The sequence below is a fragment of the Cetorhinus maximus genome, chromosome 19 (genome assembly GCF_964194155.1).
Source record: "Cetorhinus maximus chromosome 19, sCetMax3.hap1.1, whole genome shotgun sequence".
NCBI lineage: Eukaryota > Metazoa > Chordata > Chondrichthyes > Lamniformes > Cetorhinidae > Cetorhinus > Cetorhinus maximus.
Window position 1 is genome coordinate 97403248 of NC_135897.1, and position 20900 is coordinate 97424147.

Sequence of the window (20900 nt, forward strand, 5' to 3'; positions counted from 1 at the left end):
CCAAGTTGTATAGAGTGCAGCAAACCATGATTATGCACGACGCCCTCTTGTGAGAGTATTGGAGAGTGCCACCTGGCCGGTCCAGATATCTGAAATGCATCTTCAACCTGCCAATGGTCTGCTCAATTAAGGAGCATGTTGCAGAATGAGCCACATTGTGCCTCTCCTCTGAAGCATTCTGTGGCCAATGAACGGGCATCATTAGACACATCATTTGGGGGTACCCTTTCTCACTGATCAGCCAACCCTGAACTGCTGAGGACTCTCGAAGATCTGGGGCACCTGTGAGAGACTCAAGATGTAAAATTTGTGCGAGACCCCAGGGTACCTCGCACAAACCTGCAGAATCTGCTTTCAGTGGTCACAGGTCAGCTGTGCATTGAGAGAGTGGAAGCCTTTTCTATTGATAAATCTTCCTGGCAGCTACCACATGAGTACAGTTAATGGCACCTTGCACTTGTGGGAAGCTGGAGATCACTGCAAACTCCACTGCTCTGGCAGCCTGGGTGGCTGAGGGAGAATGAGACATAACTGTGTGCCTTATTGAGAAGGGCATCACTGGCCTCCCTTTTGCATTTATGAGTGGAGGATTGTGATATTCCACAGAGGTTCCCAGTGAAGCCCTGGAACAAGCCGCTTGCAAAAAGATTGAGTGCGGCAGGCACCTTTACAGCCATTGGCATTGGATGCCCTCCTAGTCCCTGCGGCGTCAAATCTTCCCGAAGAATGTGGCAGATGTGAATCACTACATCCCTTGACAAGCAAAGGCAGCTGCAGCGCTGTCTCACACTCATCTCCAATGAGAGGCATCTTCAGTACACTCTGAGTCATGCCAAATGCCTCCATGAAATTGGTCTCTCCTCCTCAGAATCTGGGTCTTCATGGGGCTCCACTGGCCCATGTTCCTCAGGGTGAGACTCTTCCCATAGCCCTGCCAGATAGCGACCGGCCCTTCTTCTCCTCTTCAGTTGCATCAAAGTCATCAAGAAGACGATGTTTTTTTTATTCACTCATGGGATGTGGGAGTTGCTGGGTAGGCCAGCATTTTATTGCCCATCTCTAATTACCCTTGTCCCAGGAATCTGAATCCCTCCCCGCTACACCATTTCTTCAGCCACATATTCATCTGATATAGCCTGTTATTTCGCTAGCACATGGCACTGGTAGTAATCCTGAGATTACTATCTTTGAGGTCCTACTTTTCAATTTACGTCCTAACTCCCTATATTCAGCTTGTAGGACCTCATCCCTTTTTTTTAATCTACGTCGTTGGAACAAATATGTAACACGACCACTGGCTGTTCACCCTCCCCCTTCAGAATGCCCTGCAGCCTCTCTCCGAGACATCCTTGACCCTGGCACCAGGGAGGCAACATACCATCCTGGAGTCTCTTTTGTGGCCGCAGAAATGCCTGTCTGTTCCCCTTATTATTGAATCCCCTATCACTATGGCCCTGCCACTCTTTGTCCTCCCCTCTTGTGCAGCAGAGCCACCTGTGGTGCCTTGGACTTGGCTCCTGCTGCTTTCCCCTGAGAAGTCGTCTACCCCAACAGTACCCAAAACGGTATATCTGTTAGAGAGGGGGATGGTCACAGGGAACTCCTGTATTACCTGCCTTCCTCTACTCTGCCTGGTGCTCACCCATCCCCTTCTGCTTGTTCAGTCTTTACCTGCGGTGTGACCACCTCACTGATCGTGCTGTCCACGATAATCTCAGCGTCGTGGATGCTCCACAGTGAATCCACCCGCAGCTCCAGCTCTGAAATGCAGTTAGCCAGTAGCCGCAGCTGGACACACTTCCTGCACACATGGTCACCAGGGACACTGGAAGTGTCCATGACTTCCCACATAGTGCAGGAAGAACATAGCATGGGTGCAAGCTCTGCTACCATGGTTTCTCTTTAGATTAAGCTCATTAGTTACTCCCTTTAAAGAATACCAATTACACTAGGGGCCTTATTCCAAACACTCCCACTACAGTCCAAAGTCCTCACCTTATTTTCTTTAAGCTAATGGACTGCAACAGTTTAATTAGTAGAAAAAATAGAAATAGAAGTACTTACCTGACCCTACTTACCAATCAGCTGCCTCCCCTGTGTCTCGTCACTTTTTGAATCATGACGTTACTTTGAACTCCACGCCTGAAGGTCCTAAGGGTCGCTCTGGTCTCAGCCTCTGTTTTTTGAGCTCATTTATACTGCTCTTGCAGGCCTCTCCTCTCCGGTTAGCCCCAGGTCTCCCCAGAACTCTCGCTCTGTCCTCGCACCGCTTTCAGCCTCAAGTCTTCCCGGAACTCTCACTCTGTCCTGGTGCAGCTTTCAGCCTGCTCTTTTTAAATTTTGTAGCTTAGACAGGGCAAGTTCACCCTATGCTATGAGAACTGAGCAGTACTCTAGCCCCAGTTCAGTTGGCTATAAATACAGACCTCTTTGGTGCAGCTAAGGCAAACGGAGGAAACTGAGTGCAGACTTGGAGTTTGGTGAGTGGGGGAGTTCGGTGAAGGGGAAGGAGGTGTTTGTTTCCTTTTGCTACCTTTCTCACCCTGTAAGAATTAGTTCTTGCTCTACAAGGAAAGGAGCTAGCTGTTTGAGTATCTGGTGAGTGCATAAGCTGTATTCTATTCCTAAAGTTTAAAATAGTACGCAAATTGGTGATCAAGTTACTAAAATATATTTATAAAACAACATAAATAAATTAATACTATAATTAATATAATTAAGTAAAACATGTTAAGGATGGCAGGACAGGTGATGTGTCAAGGCATATGGGAAGCTTGAGGAACTTTGGCTCAGAGTCATTGAGCTGACACATCAGGGAGGGGAAAAGTTACCTGGATGCTTTGTACCAGGAGGCAGTCATGCCACTTAGGATAGGGTCTTTGGATTTGGTCAGTGGTCAGGGACAGGAGGGTGTGACTGTAAGTGAGGCAGGTAAGGGGGTCCCTTAAGGCAAGAGTTTTTTTTAATATTTGTTTGTGAGATGTGGGCATCCTGGCTCAGCATTTATTGCCCTTGCCTAATTGCCCTTTTTCAGAGGGCATTTTTAAGGTTCGACCACATTTCTGTGGGCCTGGAGTCACATAGACCAGCAGGTTTCCTTCCCTAAAGGAAATTAGTGAACCAGATAGGTTTTTAACAGCAATGGTCATCATTAAACTTTTAATTCCAGATATTTATTGAATTTAAATTCCACCATCTGCCGTGATGGGATTCGAACTCAGATCCCTAGAGTGTTACCCTGAGTCGCTGGATTACTAGTCCAGTGACGATACCACTACACCACCACCTACCCCGTGGTGAAGTGTCGGACTGTGAGCCTCTGCAACTGTCCAAAAGGTTTGATGTTCTTTCAGCTTATTTGGATGAGAGTGGGGGGTGCAGGGTGGATGTGCAAACTGACCATTGCACCATGGTAGAGGAAACCAAGTTGTGGGGGGGGAGGAAAAAGGAATGTAGTGGTAGTAGGGGACAGTACATTGAGGGGGATTGACACTGTTCTCTGTAGCAAAGAGCGAGAGCCCAGACAGCTGTGTTGCCTGCCTGGTGCCAGGGTAGGGACATCTGCTCAGAGCTGGAGAGGAACCTGCAGTGGGAGGGGGAGGATCCGGTTTTCGTGGTCCATGTGGGTACCAATGACATAGATAGAACTAGGAAGGAGATTCTGCATAGGGAGTATGAGCAGCTAGGCACTAAATTGAAAAGCAGAACCTCAAAAGTTATAATCTCTCGATTATTACCTGAGCCACATGCAAATTGGCCTAGGGTGCATAAAATTAGAGAGATGAGTACATGGCTCAAAGACTAGTGTGGGGGAAGTGGGTTCCAGTTTGTGGGGCACTGGCACCAGTACTGGGGAAAGTAGGGGCTGTACCATTGGGACGATCTACACCTGAACTGTGCTGGAACCAGTGTTCTTGCGAAACGCATAACTAGGGAACTAAAGAGGGTTTTAAACTAAATAGTGGCAGCAAGGGATCAAATGTGGAAAGATGTGGTATGTCAGAGTAGAGACAAGGTGAGAGAAGAAAATAGTAATATGGTAAATGAGGGTCAGAGAATGGCAGGAAGGGACAGAGAGGAAAAAAAACCTAAGAATGCACAAGGAATCAAGACTAGATGTAATGAAGATTAAAAAACCCACAAAACTGAAGGCTCTCTATCTGAATGCGTGTAGCATTCATAACAAAGTAAATGAATTGATAGTGCACATTGGAGTAAATAAATATGATCTGACAGTAATTACAGAGACATGGCTGCAGGATGACAAGGATTGGGTCCTGAATATGGAGGGGTACATGGCCTTCATGAAGAATATGAACCTAGGTAAAGGTGGAGGGGTAGCACTGTTAATCAAGGATGGTATTTGTGCAATAGTTAGAGGTGACCTTGGTTCAGGAGATCAGGACATAGAATTGGTTTGGGTGGCAATGAGAAATAGGGGAAAGAAGTCACTAGTGGGAGTGGTCTCCAGGCCCCCCCAACAGTAACCACAATGTAGGACAATGTATACAAGAAGAAATATTGGGTGCTTGTGATGAAGGGACTTCAATAATCACGGGTGATTTTAATCTACATATAAACTGGAAAAATCAGATTGGCAGCAATAGCCTGGATGAGGAGTTCATAAATGCTTTCAATATTGTTTCTCAGAGCAGCACCTTCTGGAACCAACCAGAAATCAGGTTATATTAGACTTGGTATTGTGTAACGTGACAGGATTAATTAATGACCTCAGCGTAAAGGCACCCTGAGATAGCAGTGACCACAATATGATTGAATTTTACATCCAGTTTGAAAGGGAGAAGAGTGGGTCTAAGACTAGTATTTTAAACTTAAATAAGGGCAACTATGTGGGCATGAAAGCTGATCTAGCTGAAGTGACCTGGGATACTAGGCTCAGGGATAGATCAATATGGAAGCAGTGGCAGACATTTAAGAGGATGTTTCAGAATAAATACATTCCTACTATAAAGAAAAATTCTAAAGGGAGAACCCACCATTATTGGTTAACTAAAGAAGTTGGGAAAGCATCAAACTTAGGGAAAATGCATATAACTGCAAATATGAGTGACAGGTCAAATGATCAGTCAGAATATAAAGAATGGCAGAGAATGACTAAAAGGTTAGTTAATCAGGAGAAAGAAATTAGATTATGAGAGGAAACTAGCTAGAAATGTAAAAATGAATAACAAGAGTTTCTACAGGTATTTAAACAGGAAAAGAGTAAGTAAAGTGAGTGTTGGCCTTCTAGAAAGTGAGAATGGGGAGTTACCATTAGATAATAAGGAAATAGTGGATGAAATTAACAAATATTTTGCTTCTGGCTTTGCTATAGAAGATACAAGAATATTCCAGTAATAGCTGTAAATCAGGAGGTGGAAGGGAGAGGGCAACTTGGTGAAATTACAATCACTAGGAAGCAGTACTGAGTAAACTGATGGAGCTGTGGGCTGACAAGTCTCCGGGTCCTGATGGACTTCATCCTAAGGTCTTAGAAGAGGCGGCTAATGAGGTAGTAGATGCGTTGCTGTTAATTTTCCAAAATTCCCTAGATTCTGGAAAAGTTCCATCAGACTGAAAAGTAGCAAATATAACCCCTCTGAGGGGAGGGAGGCAGAAAACAGGAAACTATAGGTCAGTTAGCTTGACCTCTGCTGTGGGAAAGGTGTTCAAATTGAATATTAAGGAGGTTATAGCTGGGCACTTAGAAAAACTCAAGGTAATCTGGAAGAGTCAGCATGGTTTTGTGAAAGGGAAACCATGTGTAACCAATTTATTAAGGTTCTTTGAAGGAGCAACATGTGCTGTGGATAAAAGGGAGCTTGTTGACATACTGTACTTGGATTTCCAAAAGGCATTTGATAAGGTGCCACATCACAGGTTAGTGCAGAAAATAAAAGTTCATGGTGTAGGGGGTAACATATTAGCATGAACAGAAGAATGACTGGCTGGTAGAAAACAGTGAGTATGCAAAAATGGGTCCTTTTCTGATTGACAGGATGTGACGGGTGGAGACCCACAGGGGTCTGTACTGGGGCTTCAGCTTTTTACAATTTATATCAATGACTCAGATGAGGGGAGCAAATGCATGGTAGCTAAATTTGCAGATGACACAAAGATAGATAGAAAAGTATGTTGTGAAGAAGACATAAGGAGTTTGTAGATTGATATAGATAGATTGAGTGAGTGGGCAGAAATCTGGCAGGTGGAGTTTAATGTGGGAAAATGTGAATTTGTTCACTTTGGCAGGAAGAATAAAAAAGCAGAGTATTACTTAAACGGAGAATAACTGCAGAATTGGGAGGTGCAGAGGGATCTAGGTGTTCTAGTGCAAGAGTCACAAAAAGTTAGTTTGCAGGTACAGCAAGTAACTAAGAAGGCTAATGAAATGTTATCCTTTATTATGAGAGGAATTGAACATAAAAGTAAGGATGTTATGCTTCAGTTATACAGGGCATTGGTGAGACCACATCTCAAATAGTGTGTGCAGTTTTGGCCTCCTTATTTAAAGAAGATGTAAATGCATTGGAGGCGGTTCAAAGGAGGTTTACTAGATTGATACCTGGAATGAGTGGGTTGTCTTATGAGGAAAGGTTGGACAGACTGGGCTTGTTTCCACTGGAGTTTAGAAGAGTGAGGGGTGACTTGATTGAAGTATACAGGATGACAAGATGGGGTCTGCACTAGACACATCCTGCCAATCAGACAAAGATCCATTTATGCATACTCTGTTTCCTGCCAGCCAGCCAATCTTCTATTTAGGCTAATATGTTACCCTCTACACCATGAACTTTTATTTTCCACAATAACCTTTGATGTGGCACCTTATCAAATGCCTTTTGGAAATCCAAGTACAGTTTGAACGGTCTCAACAAGGTGGATGTGGAAAGGATGTTTCCTTTTGTAGGTGAGCCCAGAACTAGGGGGCACTGTTTTAAAATTAAGGGCCACCCTAATAGGACAGAGATAAGGGAAAAAAATTCTCTCAGAATGTTGTGCAACTTTGGAATTCTCTGCCTCAGAAGGCGGTGGAAGCAGGGTCATTGAATATTTTTAAGGCAGAGATAGATAGTGACCCAAAGTCTGCTCTAGAACTAGATCCTACCGAGGCCTGTGTCTCTGCACTGGTGGACGGTGCGGGTGAACGCAATACCAGAGCTTCAGCGAATGTATTCTTGGCCTCCTCATTTGAGGTGCTCTGGGAGCTGGGGCTGACGGGCTGGTTGGGCATGTCCGGCTGGTTGGGCATGTCCCTCCCCCTTTTCCTGCTGATGGCTGTAATAGGGAGAAGAGATAATTAGTGATTGCCTAGCTAGTCATCTACATTAAAGATCACTCGTAGTCATTGTCCACAGGTGGCCGATGGCTACCGTATGGACCCTCACTGGTTTGTTGGGAGATGCCAAATCTTGTCTTTTCCACAAGGAACGGTTCCTGTCCTCAGCAGCCAGCACTGTTGCCTGCTTCTCGTAGCGGGTGAGTGCCCTCAACCCCGGCATCCCCTCTCTGGTCAGGAATTTCTCCCTCTTGTTATGTGTGATCTTGTGCTGCCTAAAGACAGAAAGAAAGACTGTGAGCAGCATGGATGCAAGAGCAGATCATAAGCATGCAGGCCTGCTGTGTGTGTTGGGTACTCCCCGGTAAACGCTGAAATCACAACTTGTGCAGCATGTTACAGGAGATGAAAATGTTACAGAGTCTGTCAGACAATCAGTGCTGATGTCCCTTCTTTTGGCAGTGTGCGAGATCCTTGGGAATTGTAACTCCTTGAATGCCTGAAGGCCTGCTGAGAGTGTGAGTTTGGAGTGAGGAGAAGGTTGATTTACCCTGGTGGAGCGATGAGATCATTTGCCCTTTTTTGGCACTGCTGGGTGGCTCTCTTCCGAGGTCCACAGGCATTGACCTCCCTGGTGACCTCCTCCCAAGCCAGCATGGTGAGGCTGGTGGACCTCAAGTTTCCATCCCGAAGCTGGAGGACTTCCCGCAGGTCCTGCACTGCCTGGAGGAGTCTCTCCAGGGAGCAGTCGCTGAATTTGGGGGCAGACGGTTTTATGCTTTGGGCTGCAATTTCCAACAGGTTCCCACACACCTGTCCTGCAGTGAGTGAATGTCTGTGTGGGTGCCATTTAAATATTCAACCCCATGAGGTAATGGCAAGGTGGACAAATCTCAGGCTGCCCTGCCACGAGATTCAATCAGCTCCTCATTGATGCATAAATAATAAGCTGAAAAACGGGCAGTCTGGCATGAGAACCCATCCTGGCATCCAACAGAAATCACACTGACTTTCCCTCCTGACACCGCACTTGGTCTCCAGAACAAAAAATTGCACCCTTGGAGTCTTAAGTCAGAATATTTGGCCCTGGGTTGGGTTTGCTGGGTCCGGAGTTCGCTGGGTCGGGTTTGCTTGGGTCGGGTTTGCTGGGTCCAGAGTTCCCTGGGTCGGGTTTGCTGGGTCCGGAGTTCCCTGGGTCGGGTTTGCTGGGACCGGAGTTCCCTAGGTCGATGAACCCAACCTTTAAAAAAGGCTTCGATTTTTGTTCAAAGGGCAGCCAGGCTGAAAAAAAAAATGAAATAAATTGAAAAAAAAAATGAAATTAAAAAAAAAACAACATATTCTAAATGTGGTCTGATCAGAGCCTTATAAAGCCTCAGCAGCACATCCCTGCTTGTATATTCTAGTCCCCTCGAAATAAATGCCAACATTGCATTTGCCTTCCTAACTACCTACTCAACCTGCAAGTTAACCTTAAGAGAATCCTGGACTAGGGCCCTGTACCTCAGGAAGGATGTTCTGGCCCTGGAGAAGGTCCAGAGGAGGTTCACGAGAATGATCCCAGGAATGAAAGGCTTAACATATGAGGAACGTTTGAGGACTCTGGGTCTATACTCGATGGAGTTTAGAAGGATGAGGGGGGGATCTGATTGAAACTTACAGAATACTGAAAGGCCTGGATAGAGTGGACGTGGGGAAGATGTTTCCATTAGTAGGAGAGACTAGGACCCGAGGGCACAGCCTCAAAGTAAAGGGAAGGCCTTTTAGAACAGAGATGAGGAGAAACTTCTTTAGCCAGAGAGTGGTGAACCTATGGAATTCATTGCCACAGAAGGCTGTGGAGGCCAGGTCATTGAGTGTATTTAAGACCGAGATAGATAGGTTCTTGATTGGTAAGGGGATCAAAGGTTACGGCGAGAAGGCGGGAGAATGGAGTTGAGAAACTTATCAGCCATGATTGAATGGCGGAGCAGACTCGATGGGCCGATTGGCCTAATTTCTGCTCCTATGTCTTATGGTCACCTATAGCACACTGTGATCAGACACATCACACTCTGAAACCAAGTTACAGATGTCACCTCAACCAGATGCTATGGATCTCTCCTCAACTCCCCTCCCAGACGCTTGTCACACCATGAGCCAATCAGTCTCACTGCACTCTGTCTTTCACACGAGGGTTTCGAATCTCCATTTTCAAGGGATATTGGCGATCTGGTTAAGAAGAAGAGAGAGGTGTATAGCAGGTATAGGCAACAAGAAGCAGATGAGGTACTTGTAGAGTATAGAAAATGTAAGAAAATACTAAAAAAGGAAATCAGGAAGGCAAAAAGAAGACCTGAAGTTGCTTTGGCAGATAATGTGAAGGTAAACCTGAAGGGTTTCTACAAGTATATTAAGAGTAAAAGGATAGTAAGGGACACAATTGGTCCCCTTGAAGATCAGAGTGGTCGTCTATGTGTGGAGCCTCACGAGATGGAGGAGATCTTAAACAGTTTTTTTGCATCAGTATTTACTCAGGAAACTGGCATAGTGTATAAGGAAGGAAGGGAAGCAAGCAGTAGTTTCATGGAACATATAGAGATTAAAGAGGAGGAGGTGCTTGCTGCCTTACAGTGAATAAAGGTAGATAAATCCCCTTGGCCTGACATGATATTCCCTCGGACCTTGAGGGAGACTAGTGTAGAAATTTCAGGGGCCCTGGCAGAAATATTTAAAATGTCCTTAGCCACGGGTAAGGTGCCGGAGGATTGGAGGGTAGCTCATGTTGTTCCGTTGTTTAAAAAAGGCTCCAAAAGTAAACCAGGTAATTACAGGCCAGTGAGCCTGACGTCAGTAGTAGGTAAATTATTGGAAGGTGTTCTGAGAGATCAGATATATAATTATTTGGACAGCCAAGGGCTGATTAAGGATAGTCAGCATGGCTTTGTGCGTGGTAGGTCGTGTTTAACGAACCTTGTAGAGTTTTTCGAGGTGGTTACCAAGAAAGTAGATGAAGGAAAGGCTGTGGATGTTGTCTACATGGACTTTAGTAAGGCCTTTGACAAGGTCCCACATGGGAGATTAGTTCAGAAGGTTCAGACACTTGGTATCCATGGAGAGGTTGTAAACTGGATTCAAAATTGGCTGTGTGGGAGAAGACAGAGAGTGGTAGTGGGTGATTGTTTCTCAGACTGGAGGTCTGTGACTAGTGGTGTGCCTCAGGGATCCGTGCTGGGACCATTGTTGTTTGTTGTCTATATCAATGATTTGGATGATAATGTGGTGAATTGGATCAGCAAGTTTGCTGATGACACTAAGATTGGAGGCGTTGTGGACAGCGAGGAAGGCTTTCAAAGCTTGCAGAGAGATCTGGACCAACTGGAAAAATGGGCCAGAAAATGTCAGATGGAATTTAATGCGGAAAAGTGTGAGGTGTTACATTTTGGAAGGTCAAACCAGGGTAGGACATACACAGTAAATGGTAGGGCACTGAGGAGTGCAGAGGAACAAAGGGATCTGGGAGTTCAGATACATAATTCCCTGAAAGTGGCGTCACAGGTAGACAAGGTTGTAAAGAAAGCTTTTGGCATACTGGCCTTCATAAATCAAAGTATTAAGTATAGGAGTTGGAATGTTATGGTGAGGTTGTACAAGACATTGGTGAGGCCAACTTTGGAGTATTGTGTGCAGTTCTGGTTGCCTAACTACAGGAAGGATATCAGTAAGATTGAGAGAGTGCAGAGAAGATTTACTAGGATGTTGCCGGGTCTTAAGGACTTGAGTTACAGGGAAAGATTAAACAGGTTAGGACTTTATTCCTTGGAGCGTAGAAGAATGAGCGGAGATTTGATAGAAGTTTACAAAATTGTGAGGGGTATAGACAGAGTAAATATGAGTAGGCTCTTTCCTCTTAGATTAGGAGAGATAAACACGAGAGGACATGGCTTTAGGGTGAAAGGGGAAAGGTTTAGGGGGAACATTAGGGGGAACTTCTTCACTCAGAGAGTGGTGAGAGTGTGGAACGAGCTACCATCTGACGTGGTAAATGCGGGCTCATTCTTAAGTTTTAAGAATAAATTGGATAGATACATGGATGGGAGAGGTCTGGAGGGTTATGGACTAGGTGCAGGTTAATGGGACTAGCGGAATAATATTTCGGCACAGACTAGAAGGGCCGAATGGCCTGTTTTCTGTGCTGTAGTGTTCTATGGTTCTATGGTTCTATTATCCAAGGCCTTGCTTTGGAATCTTCTCCCAAACCGACGCTTTCTCTCAGACGCTTTGCGCAATGATCCACCTCCAGGGTTTTGAACTCTCCTTCCGATGTTCCGCTCCCCTCGGTCACCACATGCATTCAAACTGTCTTCCACACACTCTCTCTCACTGACTCAGCCGTCAACAGTATCACTGCTTTACATGCCCATAGCAAAGAGTTACAGGCCGTCACATGTCTCTTTAGACCTTCTTGCCTCTTGCAAGCTCTTCTCACTTTAAACCTGCTTTTTGTAGCTTTTGTCTCTTTAAGTCTGAAGCTTGGAGCTTTTCTCTCTGCCTCTCACTCTTAACTTCATTAATAGGGCCTTTTCTCGGTTCCTGTCCTTCCTTTGACTAGAAGGTCTGCTTGGGGCTTTCCCCTGTTCCACTCCCCTGGATTTTTGAGGCCTTTTGGTTCTTATGGGAAATCTGCAGTTCCCTCTCCCAGTGTCCAGTCTCTCTGGAGTCCTGGCTTTAAAACTTAAAACTGCCATTTTTTTAGCTTTTTTTGTGCGTGTCTGAAGGAGGGACCTGTCTCTCTGGACCCCGGTTGCTAGGCAGCAGCCCAATTCTTCTACGCTTGTCTGTTTAACCTAGCTGCAACAGTCGTAATAAACCTCATTAGAAATGCAGGCATCTTTTTAAAGTAAAACTAAAACTCCATTTGACCTTCCTTAACACAGACACAGAAATACAAATCAAACTTAACCTTTAAAGTGAAAACTCTTTCCTAACACCTACAAATAGAAATATAACTTACTCAAACTATCTCTATTTCCCAACACATTTTCATAGTGGGCACAAGTCCTGTCCTACTGGAGAAGCTGCCCTGCTGAGCAATTGGAAAAACCCAGCCCTGCTATCACTAGACAGAGAGTAAGCCAAACTAACAGCATAACTCTGACTCTAGTGGGTACTGATGTTTAATGCGTATTTGTTCTATGAGGACACCTAATGACATCCCTATTTTTGTGTGCAACAACTGTTGTCAGGAAAACAATAAAAACCTTATTTAATTCACAGGTCTTACCAGGAATAAAGAATTTGACCAAACTGAAGATTCTCGGTTTGACTGGGAACCGGTTTCGGGCTTTTCCCCAAGAGATTTGCTCTGTGGAATCCCTGGAAAAACTATACCTGGGACAAGATCATGGGATGAAATTCACCCACATACCTGAGGAGATTTCTCAACTGGTGGTAAGAGATAGAAAACTGTAATGTCAAAGCTCAATTAACTCTGATAGGATGAGCTATGGTTAGTCTGGCATGAGGAGCACAGCTCTGATGATTGGCTGCTAACCTGGTTTGTCAGTGCCTTGGAATTGCAGCTGAAGCTAACTTTTAATTAGTTCAATATGTTGGTCAGAAGGTTCAAACTAGATTGAAATGCTGGTTATCTTTAACCTTTACGGTAGTTTTGCAGCTGCAGAGACAGTTTGGGTGGAGATTAGAAATAACAAAGGAAAGAAGTCACCAGTTGGAATATTTTATTGGCCCCCTGACAGTAGCAACACTGTAGGACAGAGTATAAATCAAGGAATATTAGGGGCTTTCAAGAAAGATGCTGCAATAATCAAGGGTGACTTTAATCTGCACAAATTGGCAAAGGTACACTGGAGGATGAGTTCATCGAGTATATTCAGGTCAGTTTCTTAGAACAATATGTTCTAGAACCAACCAGGGACCAGGCAATTTTGGACCTGGTAATGAGTAATGAGGCAGGATTAATTAAGGACATCATGGTAAAGGATCCTTTAGACAACATTCAGTTTGAGAGTGAGAAATGTGGGTCAATACTTAGTGTCTTAAACTCAATAAATGCAATCACAGGGAGATGAAGACAAGTTTGGCTAAAGTGGAATGGAAAAATAGGTTGATAAGTGGTGTGCACCTGCCCACCTTCACTTCACGCGTGACTTCGAGATGTATATATGTTATGCCCATTTGTAGAACTGCCCATTTCATGAAATGGACACTGGTAGAGCCTATTTCATGAACTGGGCAAACCCATTGCATGGATCATGAAATAGGCAGTTTGACTGCTCATTTAATGAAGTGGCCAGTGCTATGTATGAGTTTTAAAATCTTATTTTTGGAATTGTTGCTAAAGCCTGTTGTGATGAACAAGCTTAACATCATCTACTACGTTGCTCAATAACAGCATGAACATTGTAAATTTGGAAGGTGTGGAATTCCATGCTGGAAGTGAAAATAACATGGTGTTGACTTCAAAGGCTCATATGGCAAATAACAGTTAACAGTTCATTGGTGACAAGTTCACCTCTCCTTTGTTGTACCCAGTTGAAAATGGGATGGCATTCACACCTCTTGTAGAACCAGTACATAAGCATAGAAATCGATACTAACTAGCATCACCCCTGCAAACACTAAAGATGGGTGATTGTATTGAGAGCTGTGCTGTTTTGTGGTCTGCTGAATATGAACAGAAGGTGATTGCTGTCTTCAAGCATCGGAAAACAGGACAAAACTCTCAAGAGATGAACATTGCATCCTGAAAACTTAAGTGCTTGCATCTCTAGGTGGTGTTGTCAAGGTTACCAAGAGCAATGGTAAGTGCATGGCTGCCAAGGAAGCAGTCCTGAAGATCACGTGACAAGCCCACATTGAAACTGGCCATGGTGGTGAAAAGAAGACTCACAAGAAACTTTCTGAAAGATATGCAAATATCTCACGGTCTCTTAACGGACCGCTGTGAGAGTTGCATAGAAAAGCATTGAGGAGACAGGAGACAGCGACAGGAGTGGCTGTGAGACCCCTGCCTGTCAATGACTTGAATGAACATGGACAAGTAGATAAAAACAAAACACTACGGATGCTGGAAATCCAAAACAAAACAGAATTACCCGGAAAACCTCAGCAGGTCTGGCAGCATCGGCGGAGAAGAAGAGTTGACGTTTCGGGTCCACACGACCCTTCAACAGAACTGAGTAATATTAGGAGAGGGGTGAAATATGAGTTGGTTTAAGGCGGGGGGTGGGGGGAGAGAAGTTGAGGGGGGGTGGTTGCAGGGACAAGCAAGCAGTGATAGGAGCAGATAATCAAAAGATGTCACAGACAAAGGAACAAAGAGGTGTTGAAGGTGGTGATATTATCTAAGAGAATATGCTAATTAAGAATGGATGGCAGGACACTCAAGGTACAGCTCTAGTGGGGGTGGGGTGGAAAGACTGACAGGGCTTTACAGGTATAGATTTAAAAATAATGGAAATAGGTGGGAAAAGAAAAATCTATATAAATTATTGGAAAAAACAAAAGGGAGGGGGAAGAAACGGAAAGGGGGTGGGGATGGAGGAGAGAGTTCAAGATCTAAAGTTGTTGAATTCAATATTCAGTCCGGAAGGCTGTAAAGTGCCTAGACGAAAGATGAGGTGCTGTTCCTCCAGTTTGCGTTGGGCTTCACTGGAACAATGCAGCAAACCAAGGACAGACATGTGGGCAAGAGAGCAGGGTGGAGTGTTAAAATGGCAAGCGACAGGGAGGTTTGGGTCTTTCTTGTGGACAGACCGCAGGTGTTCTGCAAAGCGGTCGCCCAGTTTACGTTTGGTCTCTCCAATGTAGAGGAGACCGCATTGGGAGCATTGAATGCAGTAGACTAAGTTGGGGGAAATGCAAGTGAAATGCTGCTTCACTTCAAAGGAGTGTTTGGGCCCTTGGACGGTGAGGAGAGAGGAAGTGAAGGGGCAGGTGTTGCATCTTCTGCGTGGGCATTGGGAGGTGCCATAGGTGGGGTTGAGGAGTAGGGGGTGATGGAGGAGTGGACCAGGGTGTCCCGGAGGGAACGATCCCTACGGAATGCCGCCGGGGGGGTGAAGGGAAGATGTGTTTGGTGGTGGCATCATGCTGGAGTTGGCGGAAATGGCAGAGGATGATCCTTTGAATACGGAGGCTGGTGGGGTGATAAGTGAGGACAAGGGGGACCCTATCATGTTTCTGGGAAGGAGGAGAAGGCGTGAGGGTGGATGCGCGGGAGATGGGCCAGACATGGTTGAGGGCCCTGTCAACGACCATGGGTGGAAAACCTCGGTTAAGGAAGAAGGAGGACATGTCAGAGGAACTGTTTTTGAAGGTAGCATCATCAGAACAGATGCGACGGAGGCGAAGGAACTGAGAGAATGGGATGGAGTCCTTACAGGAAGCGGGGTGTGAGGAGCTGTAGTCGAGGTAGCTGTGGGAGTCGGTAGGCTTGTAATGGATATTGGTGGACAGTCTATCACCAGAAATTGAGACAGAGAGGTCAAGGAAGGGAAGTGTCAGAGATGGACCATGTGAAAATGATGGAGGGGTGGAGATTGGAAACAACTGGAGATCTTCCTCCCACAGCTTCCAACCTGATAGTCGCCCAACCTCGGACGGCCCGCTTCTACCTCCTACCCAAAATCCACAAACAGAACTGTCCCGGCAGACCGATCATGTCAGCCTGTTCCTGCCCCACGGAACTCATTTCTCGTTATCTTGACTCCCTTCTCTCTCCTCTTGTCCAGTCCCTTCCCACCTACATCCGTGATTCCTCTGACACCTTACGTCACATCAACAATTTCCAGTTCCCTGGCCCCAACCGCTTCCTCTTCACCATGGACGTCCAATCCCTCTACACCTCCATCCCCCACCAGGATGGTCTAAGGGCCCTTAGCTTCTTCCTTGAACAGAGGCCCGAATAATCCCCATCCACCACTACTCTCCTCCGTCTGGCTGAACTTGTTCTCACATTGAACAATTTCTCCTTTAACTCCTCTCACTTCCTCTAAATAAAAGGTGTGGCTATAGGTACCCACATGGGCCCCAGCTATGCCTGTCTCTTTATGGGGTATGTGGAACATTCTTTGTTCCAGTCCTACTCCTGCCCCCTCCCACAACTTTTTCTCCGATACATCGATGATTACTTCGTTGCTGCTTCATGCTCTCGTTGTGACCTGGAAAAATTTATTAATTTTGCTTCCAATCTCCACCCCTCCATCATTTTCACATGGTCCATCTCTGACACTTCCCTTCCCTTCCTTGACCTCTCTGTCTCAATTTCTGGTGATAGACTGTCCACCAATATCCATTACAAGCCTACCGACTCCCACAGCTACCTCGACTACAGCTCCTCACACCCCGCTTCCTGTAAGGACTCCATCCCATTCTCTCAGTTCCTTCGCCTCCATTGCATCTGTTCTGATGATGCTACCTTCAAAAACAGTTCCTCTGACATGTCCTCCTTCTTCCTTAACCGAGGTTTTCCACCCACGGTCGTTGACAGGGCCCTCAACCCTGTCCGGCCCATCTCCCGTGCATCCACCCTCACGCCTTCTCCTCCCTCCCAGAAACATGATAGGGTCCCCCTTGTCCTCACTTATCACCCCACCAGCCTCCGTATTCTAAGGATCATCCTCCGCCATTTCCGCCAACTCCAGCATGATGCCACCACCAAACACATCTTCCCTTCACCCCCCCGGCGGCATTCCATAGGGATCATTCCCTCCGGGACACCCTGGTCCACTCCTCCATCACCCCCTACTCCTCAACCCCCACCTATGGCACCTCCCAATGCCCACGCAGAAGATGCAACACCTGCCCCTTCACTTCCTCTCTCCTCACCGTCCAAGGGCCCAAACACTCCTTTCAAGTGAAGCAGCATTTCACTTGCATTTCCCCTAACTTAGTCTACTGCATTCGTTGCTCCCAATGCGGTCTCCTCTACATTGGAGAGACCAAACGCAAACTGGGCGACCGCTTTGCAGAACACCTGCAGTCTGTTCGCAAGAAAGACCCAAACCTCCCTGTCGCTTGCCATTTTAACACTCCATCCTGCTCTCTTGCCCACATGTCTGTCCTCGGCTTGCTGCATTGTTCCAGTGAAGCCCAACACAAACTGGAGGAACAGCACCTCATCTTCCAACTAGGCACTTTACAGCCTTCCGGACTGAATATTGAATTCAACAACTTTAGATCTTGAACCCCCCTCCTCCATCCCCACCCCCTTTCCGTTTCTTCCCCCTCCCTTTTGTTTTTTCCAATAATTTATATAGATTTTTCTTTTCTCACCTATTTCCATTATTTTTAAATCTATACCTTTAATGCCCTGTTAGTCTTTCCACCCCACCCCCACTAGAGCTGTACCTTGAGTGTCCTGCCATCCATTCTTAATTAGCACATTCTCTTAGATAATATCACCACCTTTAACACCTCTTTGATCCTTTTGTCTGTGACATCTTTTGATTATCTGCTCCTATCACTGCTTGCTTGTCCCTGCAACCATACTCCCCCCCAACTTCTCTCCCCCCACCCCCCCCCACCTTAAACCAGCTTATATTTCACCCCTCTCCTAATATTACTCAGTTCTGTTGAAGGTTCATGAGGACTCGAAATGTCAACTCTTTTCTTCTCCGCCGATGGTGCCAGACCTGCCGAGTTTTTCCAGGTAATTCTGTTTTTGTTATGGACAAGTAGACCTGGTTGACATGCAGACCATGAAGGATGGAAAGTATCATTTCATACTGCACTACATGGAGTACCTGACCAAGTTCCATGTCATTCATCCTCTGAAATCCAAGACAGCAGCTGAGGTTACCCATGAGCTGCTTCTCATATTTCTAGACATCAGAGCCCCACATATTCTTCAGTCAGGTAGCGGAAGAAAGTTCACAGCACAGGTCACCCACGAACTGGTAACACTCTGAGAAGAATTGCTGTTGGTCAACAGGCATCCGAGACATCCCCAGAGTCAAGGCTCTGTGGAACACAATAATAGTGATATGAAGCTAAAGCTAATGGCCTGGAAGTGTGCCAACAGCTGTGCTCAGTGAAGCTATGGTGTCTGTTTTGTTCAGTGGGCAATGAACAGAAGTAACCATGAAGTATAAAGATGGCTCCTTACCAAGCATCCACTGGAAAGAAACCATGGTGTGGCCTCAGATCAAAGTTGACAGATGAGTTCCTTAACATAGTCTTCTGAGCCATTGAAGAAGAAGAACTAGAAAGACTTCTTGAGGAGAACATGGAAAATCCTGATCCTGAACTGGCCCCTGGACCGTCCTCCATGGACAATCCTGAGCTGGCCTCAGAGCCATCTACCACAGACGATACTGAGTAAGCCCCTGGACCACCCAACGTGGAAGGTCCTGAGCCAGCCCTCGGATCATTCAACATGGACAATCCTGAGACATCCCCAGCACCATTCTCCATGAATGACCCTGAGCAGGGCTCTGGATCATCCATTACAGATAACCCTAAATCTGATGAAGAACTTCATCCTGCCAGACAAAGAACAAAGAACAAAGAAAAGTACAGCACAGGAACAGGCCCTTCGGCCCTCCAAGCCTGCGCCAATCATATTGCCCGTCAACTAAAACATTTTGCACTTCTGGGGTCCGTATCCCTCTATTCCCATCCTATTCATGTATTTGTCAAGCTGCCTCTTAAACACCACTATCGTACCTGCTTCCACCACCTCCTCTGGCAGCGAGTTCCAGACACTCACTACCCTCTGCGTAAAAAAACTTGCCCTGCACATCTCCTCTATAGTTTTCTCCTCTCACCTTAAATCAATGTCCCCTAGTAATTGACTCTTCCACCCTGGGAAAAAGCTTCTGGCTATCAGACGTACAAGGAAAGTGGCCAACCAGGGCAGTGCACAGCAAGCGAGCAGGTGATGGCATACAGCGCAAGGTCATTTTGGGCTGTTGGTGTTGGAGACAATGTGGCTGTCCCAGCGTCAGAATTTGACTGCAGCAAAGGTGACCCACCAAATGTTATAGGTGTGGTGCTGGCAGTAGATGGGACTGGTTACACCATTGGAACAGCTAAGGGGATTGTAAAAGGCAAACTTGCCAAAAGTCAGTTTGAATCTGTGCAGTACAGTGGACTGAGTGCAGAAGACATTCCACAGAACATCTCAGCCTTTGTGAGGTTGTACATCTCAGCCTTTGTGAGGTTGTACATGCTCAAAGTGTTTGTGGTGGGCAAGGCTTCCAGAGAAGTTACTATAGGAAGAACTGCTTATCAAGATGATGTTCCTGTTTGAAAGCAGGTCTCTGCTGCAACAGTGCCTGTCACAGCCACAAGTCCTGAGACAATGTTGACCATTGCTAACAGTGCTGGCACACTAAATATGTATGAATTGTATTTATGCTGTTTTTGTAAACGTTGATGTAGAATTTATCTGAATGGTCTTGGTGCAATCCGGAATGAAATATAACAGAACATAAACCAATTAATTTGAAATGTTTGGATGTCACAACAAATCTGAAATGTACATTGAATTAAAGGCACACTGTGCTTGTATGAATTGTTTCTTTAAAAGGCCATAAGATGTGGGAGCAGAAGTAGGTCATTCGGCCCAGCAAGTCTGTTCCACCATTCAATGAGATCATGGCTGATTTGATAATCCTCAACTCCACTTTCCTGCCTTTTCCCCATGCCCCTTGTTCCCCTTACTGATTAAAAATCTGTCTATCTCAGCCTTCAATATACTTAACAACTCAGCCTCTACAGCCCTCTGCAGTAAAGGAATCCACAGATTGACTACCCTCTGAGAGAAGAAATTCGTCCTCATCTCTGTTTTAAATGGGTGACCCCCTTACTCTGAGATTATGCCCTTTGGTCCTGGACTCTCCCACAAGGGGAAGCAACCTCTCAGCATCTACCATATCAAGCCCCCTAAGAACCTTATACGTTTCACTAAGGTCACCTCTCATTCTTCTAAACTCCAATGAGTACAGGCCCAAACTACTCAACCTCCCCTCATAAGAAAATCCCTCCATATCTGGGATCAACCCAGAGAACCTTCTCTGGATTGCCTCCAATGCCAGTATATCTTGCCTTAGATAAAGGGACTAAAACTGTTCACGGTATTCTAGGTGTGGTGTAACTAGTGTCTTGTATAATTTTAGCAAGACTTCACTATTTTTATACTCCATTCCCTTTGAAATAAAGGCCAACATTCCATTTGCCTTCCCTATTACCTGCTGAACTTGTATGTTAGCTTTTTGTGATTCATGCATGGGGACCCCCAAATCCCTCTGTGCTGTAGCTTTCTTCAATCTTTCTTCATTTAAATAATATTCAGCTCCTCTATTCTTCCTGCCAAAGTGAATAACTTCACATTTTCCCACATTATATTTCATCTGCCAAGTTTTTGCCCACTCACTTAACCTGCCTATATCCCTCTGTAGACTCTTTGTGTCATCCTCACCACTTGCCTTCCCAATTATTTTTGTGTCATCTGCAAACTTGGCAATGGTACATTCACTTCCCTCATCCAAGTTATTAATATATATTGTAAATAATTGTGGCCCCAGCACTGATCCCTTCGGCACTCCACTAGTTATAGGTTGCCATCCTGAAAATGTCCCCCTTACCCCAACTCTCTGTCTTCTATTAGTTAGCCAAT

General features: G+C 45.6%; 1 protein-coding gene across 1 annotated transcript in view; it reads left to right on the forward strand.

Moving 5' to 3' along the window:
• Positions 1–20900, forward strand: part of LOC144694284 (uncharacterized) — a 105257-nt gene that overhangs the window by 58997 nt on the left and 25360 nt on the right. The window contains exon 2 of the mRNA XM_078564620.1: positions 12533–12706. Within this exon, the coding sequence (XP_078420746.1) occupies positions 12533–12706 (174 nt within the window). The remainder of the gene's footprint in view (positions 1–12532; positions 12707–20900) is intronic.